This window comes from Cervus elaphus, chromosome 6 (assembly GCF_910594005.1).
Source record: "Cervus elaphus chromosome 6, mCerEla1.1, whole genome shotgun sequence".
NCBI classification, from domain to species: domain Eukaryota; kingdom Metazoa; phylum Chordata; class Mammalia; order Artiodactyla; family Cervidae; genus Cervus; species Cervus elaphus.
Window position 1 is genome coordinate 47,297,846 of NC_057820.1, and position 13,525 is coordinate 47,311,370.

Below are 13,525 nucleotides of genomic sequence, written 5' to 3' on the forward strand. Positions count from 1 at the left end.
TGGAAAGCAATTATCCTCCAATTAAAAAAAATCAAAAATAAATAAGCTACAAGGATATGTTGTACAGCATGGGGAATACAGCCAATATTCAATAATTATAAATGGAGCATAGCCTTCAAAAATTGTGAATCATTATGTTGTACACCTGAAACTTATATAACACTATACATCAGCTATACCTTAAAAAATTCTTTTAAATGAAGTCCTCTGCAAAGTAAAAGTGAAAATACTGGTTATAACAGGCTATAACTGCTTCTAGAAAGGTGCCCGTCTGTGGGCAGCCTTTCAAATGGCTCTGTTTCAAAACCAACCCTCTGTTCTACATCATTGAAGCTGACCCTGCCACACACTCATAGCCTCCACACCAAAGTTTTTAAACTGAAATCCTGAATTTCACTTTATTTTTTTCCTTAATATACATATTTTATTGAAGTATAGTTGACTTACAGTGTTTCAGGTGCACAGCAAGGTAATTCAGTTATACATATACATTGTTTATATTATTTTTCAGATTATTTTCCATTATAGGTTATTACAAAATAGTTTCCCGTGCTATACAGTTAACCTTTGCTGCTTGTTGCATATCTATTTTTTTCTGAATTTTAAATATAAGAAAGAGGAGGATTATACCTCAACAATTTAGGAAGAGCTTCTATCTAAGCTTTCCCACTGGATTTTAGAGGCGGGCATGGCAACCCATTCCAGTATTCTTGACAGGAAAATACCATGGACAGAGGAGCCTGGCAGGCTATAGTCCAGGGGGTCGCAAAGAGTCAGACATGACCGAAGCAATGAGCATGCACACACTGGATTTTAGTGTCTTAATCCATAATTAATATTCCCACTGGACTTATTCTGTTACTTCTTCTCCTTTAACATTAAACAATGGTGATGTTCACATTAACCAGTTTGTCCAAGATGAAAATAAGGAGAATCAAATTTAAAAGTTAGTAGACTCTCTGTTAAAAAGAAAATAGTCTTCCTTAACTATTTGTCAATTATTTTGTAGCCATGAATTTATCATTAGTAACTGTGGCAGAGGGGGTGGTACCCATTAAATATTCCGCGTGCTTTTCCACATTTCTCGGGCTCCCTTACAGTTAGGCAGCAGCCACACGACTAAGTCTGCCCAAGGGACAATGAGTGCTAGGGCTGTGTATGACGTAGGAGCAGGGCAAGTTCTCCACTCCCTCTATTCCCCTTGCAGAAACTTCCAGGTCCGGTAATGAGGTGGCTGCTCCATCTGATGGAGGGCACCTGAAACTCAGCCAGTAACAGATAAGAGCTACCATCAGACTTTGCATGAATGGGAAAGAAATCTCTGTTCTGTCAAGACACTAAGGTTTGGCATTTATTCATTACTGGCCAGTAAATCACTGCAGATGATGGCTGCAGCCATGAAATTAAAAGACACTTGCTCCTTGGAAGAAAAGCTATGACCAACCTAGACAGCATACTAAAAAGCAGAGACATTACTTTGCCAACAAAGGTCTGTCTAGTCAGAGCTATGGTTTTTCCAGTAGTCATGCACAGATGTGACAGTTGGACTATAAAGCTGAACGCCGAACAATTGATGCTTTTGAACTGTGGTGTTGGAGAAAACTCTTGAAAGTCCCTTGGACTGCAACGAGATCAAACCAGTCCACCCTAAAGGAAATCAGTCCTGAATATTCATTGGAAGGACTGATGTTGAAGCTGAAACTCCAATACTCTGGCCACCTGATGTAAAGAACTGATTCATTTGAAAAGACCCTGATGCTGGGAAAGACTGAGGCGGGAGGAGAAGGGGACGACAGAAGATGAGATGGTTAGATGGCATCACCGACTCGATGGACATGAGTTTGAGCAAGCTCTGGGAGTTGGTGATGGACAGGGAAGCCTGACGTGCTGCAGTCCATGGGGTCACAAAGAGTCGGACACGACTGAGCGACTGAACTGAACTGAAAGAGATAAAGGTCCTGAAGGGAAGAAAACTGTTCTCTGTAAATTTAATAACTAGTTGAACCCTCAAGAATGTAGAAGGGGAAGAGTGAAGGGGGGCCAGGGAATCTGTTTGAAGACACCATAGCAATGACAACAGCCTTTTGAGAGGGTAACAGGTAGGGAGGCCAGAGGTCCCCAGGAGGCAGAAGGAAGTAAACTGCAAGGGGCAGACTTTTTTTTCCTTCTGTGTTGAGGAAACCGGTTCTTCCTAAGAACAACCTCTTTTTTCTTTTCTCAAACCTTGGGCTGATAATGGTTCAACAAACCAATACTCATATTAATTGTTTTATGGCTGGGGATGACACACCTTGGCCATCCTATCTCAAAAATGCATATTGTGGGAGAGGGGCCTGGTGAAACTCCCTCAGCCTTGAGGTGTTTCTTTATCCGATTAGAAGCTAGCTAACAGACATAAAATGCCTTGGCACTCTTTCTGTCCCCTTCTGATGTGCATGTTAGAAGCTTTCCCTATCTTTGCTATACTTTATTAAAACTTTGCTACACAAAAGGCTCCAAGTAATCAAGTCTCATCTCTGACCCTGGATCAAAATCCTCTCTTCCAGAGGTCACAAATCCTGGCGTAACACACAGCTCACAGTAGCAACCTTTCACTTTTGTACTTAGAATCAGGCATGTTTTGGCATAAAAGCAGCTCTATTTCAACCACAGAGATTATTCTAAAACAAACAGAGGACACTTCTTTAAGAGCTTCTTTTTATGCGCTGATATTTGATATGTTGTTTTCACTTGTTAGTACAGAATTCTATAGCACAAAGGGAGAGTAATGCAAGAGAAGCATTACCTCCCTATATAATACTTTTAGTTTCTCCCCATTGCCCTCAGGATAAAGTCCGAACTCCATAACACACCACCCAAGGCACCCGTCCCCTGGCCCCCACCACCCCATCTCCCTGGCCTTATCTCATGTCCACTCCCTGCCTGGAAGTATTCCCAGTCCCCTGAGATATGCTAGCTTTTTCATGCTTCCCAGCTTCTTGCACACATCCTTTCCTCTCTCCCTTGTCCTCTTCTCCAACTAGAATTTCATCACTAAGATGCAACTGACATTTCTATTCCCAGCACCTAGCACAGACAGACATATTGTAAAAAAAAGTTGTCTGATGAATAAATGTACACTGCAGAAAAAGTGTGAATATAGTGTATCTCACCCAAACCTTTATACATACCAGGAGCTAAGTAACCGTTTGTTCAATTAATTCTTAAACTTTTAATAATTGGCTCAATTATTGGTTAAACAAGAAGGAATTGTCTATGGCTGATCCACTAGCATTCTCAATAACCACAAAGGAGGAAAAACTCACTCTGTGATTCATGTGTTTACCACAACCCGTCCCTGAGTCTCCAATGGAGTCCAAATTTTAAAGACCAAGTAATGCAATAATTCAGCATCTCTTTAATAACTAAAAGAAAATGAGATGGTGCTGTTTGCTGTTGTTTTTAGGATTTGCTTCTCTGGAAGGGGAGAGGGTTGGGAAATATTTCTTCCTGAAGTTAAGGTAAATATAACTTAAAAAAATAAAATCAAGCAAGAAGCAGTTTTGCCAAAGGCCCAGAAGATTGGTAGATGTTGTAAGATTAAAAACAAGCCAAAAGATAAAAAACAAAGGCTTCAGGGCAGGAAATTATATTTTAAAAGAACTTACTGTTTCTGACAACATAGGAATCAAGGAAACAGGCTGTGTATGGGATGGTGGTGATGGCCGGATAAGGGCAGAGGAGATAGGAATGGATAAAGCAGGAAATTATATTAGAGAAATTAAGAAGAAAAACTAAATAGGATCTAATTGTTAATCCAAATGATGGCTAGTTTGGAAAACAATCAAAATTCTGCATTGTGTTTTAGAATTAATCTGTTCAAGTTATTTATCTATTTCACTTGAAAATAACTTTCCCCAAAGGAATAACTTTAACCATGTTCCTAATTCTAGAGGAATATATACAGTCTTTTCTTTTGCTTGAGTTTATCAGAACTCAATTAATGTGGTCACAGTCAGAAAAATCAACCTTCCATAGCAAACATAATTTGAAGCTTTTAAGGAAAAAACATAGTTCTCTACAACCAATATTTTAATAAATATAATTTGCTACAATGAGTACTCTTCACCTTAAGGATTTAAGGCCAAAGTCTTTGGAACTAATAAAACAATATTGCAGTATTATAGGAAAACTCTTAGCAATTGAGTGAAACTCAAACTGTAGATGACAAGATGTTGAATAAGTCTCAATGTAACCTAAATTTTGGTAGGTTCTGTAAAGAGATTTTCTCATCGTCTTTCTTTAGCGCCGCGCCCTCACCACTCAGCACACGCCACACACACACACACTGTTCAGAATCCTTGCACCCTCTCACTTGTGAGAGGATCGTTAATCCTGGCTTCTGGTTTCAATTTTAAGAAAAGTTGAATTAAAGATATTTGGGGATCATTTCTGGGCTTCCCTGCTGGCTCAGGGGTAAAGAATCTACCAGCAATGTAGGAGATGCAGGAGACTCCAGTTCGATCCCTGGGTCAGGAAGATCCCCTGGAGGAGGGCATGGCAATAGGGCACTTCATTACCATCTTTTTAAATTCCATATATATGCGTTAGTGTACTGTATTGGTCTTTATCTTTATGGCTTACTTCACTCTGTATAATGGGCTCCAGTTTCATCCATCTCATTAGAACTGATTCAAATGAATTCTTTTTAATGGCTGAGTAATATTCCATTGTGTATATGTACCATAGCTTCCTTATCCATTCGTCTGCTGATGGGCATCTAGGTTGCTTCCATGTCAATAGGGCACTTCAATATTCTTGCCTGGAGAACCCCATGGACAGAGGAGCCTAGTGGGCTATGGTCCATAGGGTCACAAAGAGATGAACACGACTGAAGTGACTGAACACACAAGGCATGCACAGGGTCATTTCTAATTCTACACTGAATATGACGTTTTTCAGAAATGAGTCCAAGGAACTGGGTGTCTGGGAGAACGGTGGTGGCATTCAGCCAGTCATGATTTATTGAGCAACTACGAGGGGGCCAAAAGTGGAATGAAACAGAAATCTCTGCCGTCTGGAGCTTACATTTTAGGGTGTGTTGGGGGAGGGGAGGAAGACTAACAAACAAAATAAAAGAGTAAATCAGTGAAAATTAGAAGGGGTAGATATCATAGAAGAAATAAAGCAGAGAAGGGCACCGTGGTTCCAGGGGTGAGGGTGGCTGCTCTGTCCAATACAGTCGCCACTGGTCATATGCAACTAGTTGAATTCAAACTAGACTTCAACGAAGTTAAAACTTCAGTTCCTCAGTTCGCACTCATTGAATTTCAAATGCTTACTGGCCACCATGCTGGACTGTGCTGATACAGAGATGTACATAGAATGTGTCCATCATCACAGGAAGTTCCGTTGGACAGTTCTGCTCTACAAAGAGCAAGGCGTCTAGTATCACTAGAGTGGTTGAGCAAGGGAAAGAGTAAGAGACGACATCACGGAGTTTAAAGGAGCACAGTTGTACAGGAGCCTGATGGCCACTGCAGGAACTTTTTTTCTGAGATATGAAGTTTGGAGCGTTTTGCCATAGGAGTAACTTGATCTGACTTGGTATTTAGAAGAATAACTTTGGGTTATTTTTTTTTAAGTAACACAAATAAAAGATGACCAAAGGTGTATGAGCGTGCCAGCAGAGGCGGGGATGGTGTGGAACGTGCTCAGGTTCTGCACAAGCTTAGAAACGAGTACCAACAGATTCTGCTGGTGAGAAAGTAGTGGAGTGTGTCATGATAAAGACTGTGACTAAAGGAAAGAAGCCAGTGTTTGTGGCATGGGAGAAGCTAGGGTCAGTCTTACACTGATTTGACTTTGCAATGACAATAGCACAACTGAAAATGTCCAATGGACATTTGGAGAAGTGAGGGCTCAGATGAGAAAAGGACCTGAGTATAGATATGATATTCATCAGCATAGGGGTAAGAGATGAAACAGGAATGGAGGTGGAAGAGAAGGTTTCTAAAGTCTGCCCTTGAAGAACAACTATCAGAGGGGTGTGGGTAAGACAAGGAGACAAATAGAGTCTTAGAAAAATGCAGGTGTTGACAGTCAAATGCAATAGAGATGCCAGAAAGTTGAAAGAGAAATGATGATGCCCAAGGAATGGCCACAAAATTTGTAAAGGCGCTGATCTCTAAGAGTTCAGTCTCCACTAATTATATGTGTGTATTGGAGATGGGGAGGGCCACAAGTGAGGAATCTAAATAGAAATGGTTTTGGTGAGAACAGAAGAATGGGGTGCACCACTGTTAGTGAGAAGAGAAAGTACAATAAACTTTGGCATTTCTCAGAACTTACAGGTCATTTCTCAAACAATCATTTAATTTGGTCCAGCCACTACCAGTGTCATTTGTGTTCAACATTGTCTAATGACAAGCTTAACACACTTTTTAATGGTCCAAGTTAATTTTGGCTACAGGGCAAGAAAAACATTTTCTGTAAGAAGCAGTTTTAAGAAGGGAAAATACATGTATTAGGATTTGTTACTCTCATCCTTCTGAGATTAGGTAACAAGTAGCCACTTTTAAAGGTAGGTGGTGGGGGGAGCCCAGGGCTTTGTGCTAACGGTGAATTTTAATTTTCCTGCAATTCTGATGGAGAAGGAATAATCAATATTGGTTCTTTAAATGTGGGCAAATGGGGTAAACACTAGAAAAGCAGGCTAAGGAGAAAGCCATAGTGCTTTGAGCTCCCCTCGTCCCAGGAGCCTGGTTACAAGGTGAATAGGAAAGTCCAGGGACTCATGATGGCAGGCAGTTGCATTTTCCTGGTAGGATTTCAGAAACAAGCTAATCTAGACTCAAAAAGTTGAGATCCAAAAAGGAACTTAACCCATCATCAATTCCAGGCTCCCAGTTAGCTGAGGAGGTACTGAGACCTAGAGGTTAAATAATTTGCCCCAAATGATTCAGCTTTTGTCGTTGTTGTTTGTTGTCGTTTGGTCACTAAGCCACCAGGCTCCTCTGTCCATGGGATTTTCCAGGCAAGAAAGAACAGTGGTGTGGGTTGACATTTCCTTCTCCAGGGGATCTTGCAGACCCAGGGAATGAACCAGCATCTCCTACACTGGCAGGTGGATTCTTCACCACTGAGCCACCAGGGAAGCCCCAATGATTCAGCCAGTTCTCTGCAAAGTCAGACCTAAAAGCTGGCAGGGTGGGCTGATTCTGGGTCCCCAGCTCTTTTTCCTGCATTGTTCTACTTGCTGTGTGAGAATAGGACTCTCCTTTTTTTTGTTATTGTTCAGTCGCTAAGTCATGTCTGACTCTTTATGACTCCATGGACTGTAGCCCGCCAGGTTCCTCTGTCCATGGGGATTCTCCAGGCAAGAATACTAGAGTGCGTTGCCATGCCCTTCTCCAGGGGATCTTCCTGATCCAGGGATCAAACCAGAGTCTCTTGCATTGCAGATGGACTTTTTTTACCAGCTGAGCTACAGCATAGAACTCTCCTTTTTAAGACAGACCAACCGAGCAAATTCTGCATTGGATTTCTACTATCTGGATAGGGAGATGAACGGGAGCTGGAGTGGGGTTGGGGGTGGGGGGAATTAATGAGATTTGAAGAACCCTACTGGGTTTGATGACAAAATATTAGCTTACAGATGCCTTGACAACAGGCCTTCTGAAATCTGCCCTGGTGTTGAAACTGCCTTACTTGCCATGCTGATCAGCACACAAGTGAAACTCGCAAGGTTGACTAGTGTCCGTTTCATTGACTTCTGGGTACTAACTCCTGGGTATATTTCCATAAAAATCTTATCCCCAGAGTGGGAGACTTGCGGAAAGGCAAGAGGAGGGATGTAATAAATAATCATAATTCGAGTCGGGGTATCGGGGTGGACTGCAGGTAGAGGGGACTGGAGGAAGAGTGACAAGCTAGACCGGACCTGGGTTGCTCGCAGGGCTTTCCCGTTGCTAGGACCGCCAGCGTCCTTGGATACCGCTCGCTAAAATAGGAGCTCTCCTCTGCTACGACCAGTCCAGCGCTTCGCCGACCGCGCCACCTCGCGCCGGAAGGAGAGAAAGGAATCGCATTTCCTTGCTTCCCTCGGTGCGGGTCCCAGTGAGGAATCAAAACTGCGGGACTTGGCAAAGCAGTCACCCGGAGGCCAGCCCTAAGAGCCTCCCGCCGAGGGTTGTGCAAGGAACTAGACAGAGGGCGAACTCCGGGGGTCTTCCCCTCTGACTCACGTTGTACTCCCTCAGCCAGGACTCTAGCTTGTCCTGCAACGATCGTAAAGCTTCGTTGGAGACCAGTCTCCTCAGGTTATCGGCCATCGCTCGCTCTTCCGCTCGGCCCGCTCTGGGAGATGGACTCGAAGGTGTTCTCTTCCTGAGGAGCTCAGAGCGCGGCTGGTGTTTCCATCCTCCCGCCTCGGGTCGGGCTGGGCAGGGTTCGAGAAGCCGGGGGGAGGTGACCTGGGCCACAGCCGCCGCGCCTCATTCGCTGCCCCGCGCGCGGTCTCCCGGCTCCCGCGCGGCCGCCGGGAGCCAGGACAATAAATACCCGGGCGATTATTAAACAAACCTTGACGTGAGCGCGCGGCAGCTGGGGACGCGCGCCGCCCGTTTCCTGGCAACGCCCGCGCCGCCGCCCAGCCCCATCCGAGCGCCCTATCCGCCTGCAGCCCCGCCGCCCGCATCCCTCCTGCCCCGACCCCCACCCCCACCCGCCTGCGGGTCCGGGGCAGCGCCGGGACGCGCCATGCCGCTCTTCCTCATGCTCCTGATGCTCAGCCTCATGCTGCTGCTGCTGCTGCTGGTGGTGGCCGAAAGCGAGAGCCCCCAAAGCCTGTGAGACTCCGGGTTGGGCCGGCGGCTGGAAGACGCTAAGACTCCAGATGGCAGCCGCCCGACCCTGATGGACAGAGAGGCGCCCTCAGTGTGGGGATGCTGGGCAGCCGGAGGCCTCTTGTCTAGGAAACCAAAGGTTATTCTTTCTAGACGTTTTTGGTTAGGCGGTGAAGAAAGCAGTTGTTTGACTCCTTCCTATATTCTTTCACGTCTCAAGACTTTACTTCTTCCTTTGTAACACCTAGGATTTGGTGGGTGCCCAGCTAAATAGATTTTAGCTCCAGGATGTTCACAAATTAAAGTCAATCAGGTTTAAATAAGATTTGGTCTGTTTTTAGAATCATTAACCACTCTAAAGTTATTTAATTATAAATTCTCTAATTAAGACCGTGCAAGTTTAGAGCCGGTTTGGCACTATTTCAAAAGGTATATTAAGCCACAGTAGCAGTCTGGACTACTTAAGAAATGAAACCATTTCAACCATCACTAAGCACTTTGGTACCCTTATTTTCAATGTCGTCAAATGATGTGCAGATTGCAAATCATCCTTATCTATCTTTTTTAAAACAGAGCCAGTGGAAGCAGGACCTCAGCTAGTCGGTTAGCTAGTTTAATTCAGTTTCTTTTTTTTTTTCAGGTATTTAAGAATTATGAACATTGAACATGTCCACTGACGGTAAACTTAAGACTTTTTGCCCCCACCCCGCTTTTTTCCATTTAATTAGTGGTTTTACTGTCCTCTGATAAAAATGAAAGGCTCATTCTGGAGTCTGTGTTCTTACTATCTTCTGTAGATCACAAAATAAGGACTATAAAAGTCCTCACCACAAGAAAAAAAAAAAACTTGTAACTATGTCTGGTGATAGATATTAATCAGACTGATTGTGGTGACTATTTCACATTATATACAAATATTGAATCACTATGTTGTACATAATGTATTATTATTTTAATTATATCAACAAAAAAAACACAAAGAATATAAAGAGAACACACATTTTATCATGGTGCAATAACAATTGCTAAAGTACAAAAAATAAATATTCATTACTGACTTTCTTTAAAAAATATAAAGAATGAGGAAGGCAATGAAGAAGAATCTTACAGTTTTCTTAACTTAATGCACATTTTTAGAGGTAACTGGAATCTTTGAACAGTCTGACTTACTTATTAATAAAAACCAAGTTGGAATATTTGCTTAGGTCAAACTAAGGGTTAAATCCTCCTCCTTACTGTTGCACTTTAATTAACCTCTAGTCCTTGTTTAGATCATCTCGCTTGCCTGTGTGCTCAGTTGCTTTAGTCGTTTGGGACTCTTTAATCACTACAGCCTGCCAGGCTCTTCTGTTCATGGGGTTGTCCTGGCAAGAATACTGAATAGTGTTTCCTTTCCCCATTTCCTCCTCCAGGGGATCTTCTCAACCTAGGGATCAAATGGCATCTCCTGAGATGGATTCTGAGCCGTCTAGGAAGCCCTTATATCATCTTACTATAGTTCCTACTTCACAGTGTTATTAGAGACTAAATAAGATCATTCATGTGAAGTGCAACACAGTGCTTGACATGTTTCAGCAAATGCTATAAATTTGCTTCCTAAATGCTATGATTACTATTGCTACAAATGTACAATAGGTCACAGTACTAATATTAAACAGAGAAGAGTAGGTTGGAAACATATAAAGCACCAATAGGGCTGCTGATTGAGTAAATTATTCAATGGAATGTTTCACAATAGAAATCTCATTATTGAACAGCTAGTATCTAGGAATTATTACTATATAATGTTAAGTGAAAAAAGCAGGTCTCTAAATTATATATATTGTGTTACATTATACAACATGAACCCAAGGCATGATTACGGATGATTCTAATTAGTTCCTTTATACTTTTCCGATTTTTCAAATTTCCACCATGAACACAAACTGCTTTTATGAAAACTTACTCAGAAACAGCTATCCAAAAACTTGACCACCTTCAGAAAAATGTTACTCAAAATATCAATATTTAAGCCAACTCAAAATAGAATATGCTTTGACCAAATGTTCATATTACTCATTTAATAGACATATGGAGTCTTAGGATAGAATGAGTCTGAAATCACTTTAGAATGTGCTACCTGACCTTATCTCTACAATACTTGACCATCACAACTAGATTCAAGCTCCTTCAGGTTTCCCAGTCATTTCATGCACCCCTTAGTTTCCATAGAGCTCTGGAACATGGTTGTCCATAGCAAGAACTTGATGCTTACTAGTAACAAGCATAACTCTCAAGTACTCAAAGGAAACAGTTTACATACTTATTCATTATTTATCCCCTTAAAACTTCCAAAAGAGAATCTCAGATCGCTTATAGTAAAAAGTTTGTAGAAAACATCTTTGTTGGATTTAGAAAAAAATTAGTGAAAGAAACAAATATGCCCCCAGTTTAAGCCTGTGTACTAATATTGAGCCTTATTTTACATTTATTCTGGGGCTTTGTGGCAGTCAAGAAAAAAAGGAAAATAGATGGTATGATTACCATTTGATTTTTAAAGTACACATACCAACAATTTGAATGAAAGCACATTTTTTGGTACCAGTTCTTAAATATGTTTATTCCTTTCCAAAGAGTATAGAATAACAGATGAATGTGTCCTTAATAACCTCCCCTTTGTAAAGAAAATACAGAAACAATCTTTCTTGCTCTCACCTTTGATCAATGCCAATGGGGGTAACACTAGAACACATGCCATCAAAGAGAGGGCCAAGCAATTGACACCCCATTTCTTTGCTCTCTGGCGATGTTACTTGATACAAGCTTAGAACTTCCATACCTGTAGGAATAAGTAGATATCCTCATAAGTGCCCTTAATGATGATCCCTTCCTTAGCACTTTTGATGGGCGCAGGATGGCAATCAATTTAAGAGAGAGTTAGAGCCTGGAATGCAAACAGTAGATGTTGCTGATTAAAGAACAATCCACATGCTTAAAACTATACGCATGCACTCAACAAGGTTGAGATTCTGTTTTTAAAGTCTATATATATATATATATATATAGGATAAAGGAAGTGTTAAGAGTCCCTCAGTCGTGTCTGACTCTTTGAGACCCCGTGGATTGTAGCCCGCCAGGCTCCTCTGTCCATGGGATTCTCCAGGCAAGAATACTGGAGTGGGTAGCCATTTCCTTCTCCAGAGAAACTTCCCAACCCAGGGATCAAACCTGAGTCTTCCACACTGCAGGGAGATTCTTTACCATCTGAGCCACCAGGGAAAAGTGAAAGTGAAAGTCTCTCAGTCATGTCTGACTCTGTGACCCCATGAACTATACAGTCCATGGAATTCTCCAGGCCAGAATATTGGAGTGGGTTGCTGTTCCCTTCTCCAGGGTATCTTCCCAACCCAGGGATCAAACCCAGGTCTCCCGCATTGCAGGCAGTTTCTTTACCAGCTGAGCCACAAGGGAAGCCTGAGCTACCAGGTAAGCCATATATATATATATATATATACATATATATATATATATATATATGAAAGGAAATAGATAAGTAAAGGTTCTATTTGAAGAATCTTTTGATGCTCTAATTTTGTTCCTATTTATTTCAGGATATTCTCAAGTAGGCATTTATTTGGGAACAAAAGAAAAATCAAATCTTTCTTTCTGGTACACTATCAGATTATCTTAGAGAAGTTGAAAGAATAAATTTGAGATGTGGATACTCTTGTTTTATCTCACACTCTTCCAGTTAGTGGTTTCTCATGACTTTACATAAGTCTTTAATCATTCTGAGCCTCACTTTTCTTCCATCTATATAATGAAAAACATGGACTTGATGAGGTCTAAGAGCTCTTGCAGTTCTGACATTAACGTTTTTCCTTTTTTTAAAACATATTGGTTATGGTTGAGATTGAGCAAATCTTGCTTGTTGTCTCAATTTCTGGTTCACAATTCAGTTGAGGTCAGGCCTTGATTCTGAGAGCATTAGCCAATCAGCAAAAGTTGAACCTCTTTTTGGCATACAATTTATTCTGCAGGCTTGCTGAAATAACTAATAGAGCTAATCTCCAGGAAATAAACACGGGGTTTCTCCAAAGTTGCACTTTTAATAAATTTAAACTCAGCTCAAACTGACAAAATCTTCCTAACTCCCCCACCCCCACAAAGCTCATTACTCTCTTCTTTGTGCTTTGTCTCTCTAACTTTAGAAATGTTGATATTGTTACCCTACTATGTTAAACTTATTTGTCTGCATCCTATATAAGCTTGTGAGTTTCTTAAAGAAAAGGGCAAAGGTCTATTTAGTTTCATATCCTCAGCACAGCAAGTGGCACATTCTAAGCCCTCTATAAATGTTTATTAAACTGTTAACAAAAAGAGAAAGAAGTAAAAGAAAGAAGAAAGGAAAGCAAAGAAGGAAAGAAGGCAGGAAGGAGATGATTGGCTGCTTTATATCTGAGGTCATAACCCCATAGAAGTATAAAAGCAAATTTAATCGCCAGTTGGTTGTTCTTAAAACATCATAATTCTACCACCCAGCCAGGAGCCTTTTTTCCTAGAGAAGTGTAATAAGTCAAACATCTGGATGGAATAGGCTTTCTGAAAGTTCTTACTTTTGTCCACTTTGAATTTTACCTGCATCAGTTAGCGGGAGAGATTTTTAATTAGGATTTTATGAAGCCAACAAAAGAGCAACCAAACCCCTCAGTATAGCAAGA

General features: G+C 41.5%; 1 protein-coding gene across 1 annotated transcript in view; it reads right to left on the reverse strand.

The window, feature by feature from the left end:
• Window positions 1-8,503, reverse strand: part of SPATA18 (spermatogenesis associated 18) — a 50,184-nt gene extending 41,681 nt beyond the window's left edge. The window contains exon 1 of the mRNA XM_043906789.1: window positions 8,226-8,503. Within this exon, the coding sequence (XP_043762724.1) occupies window positions 8,226-8,312 (87 nt within the window). The 5' untranslated portion in view covers window positions 8,313-8,503. The remainder of the gene's footprint in view (window positions 1-8,225) is intronic.
• Window positions 8,504-13,525: the final 5,022 nt, after the last annotated feature.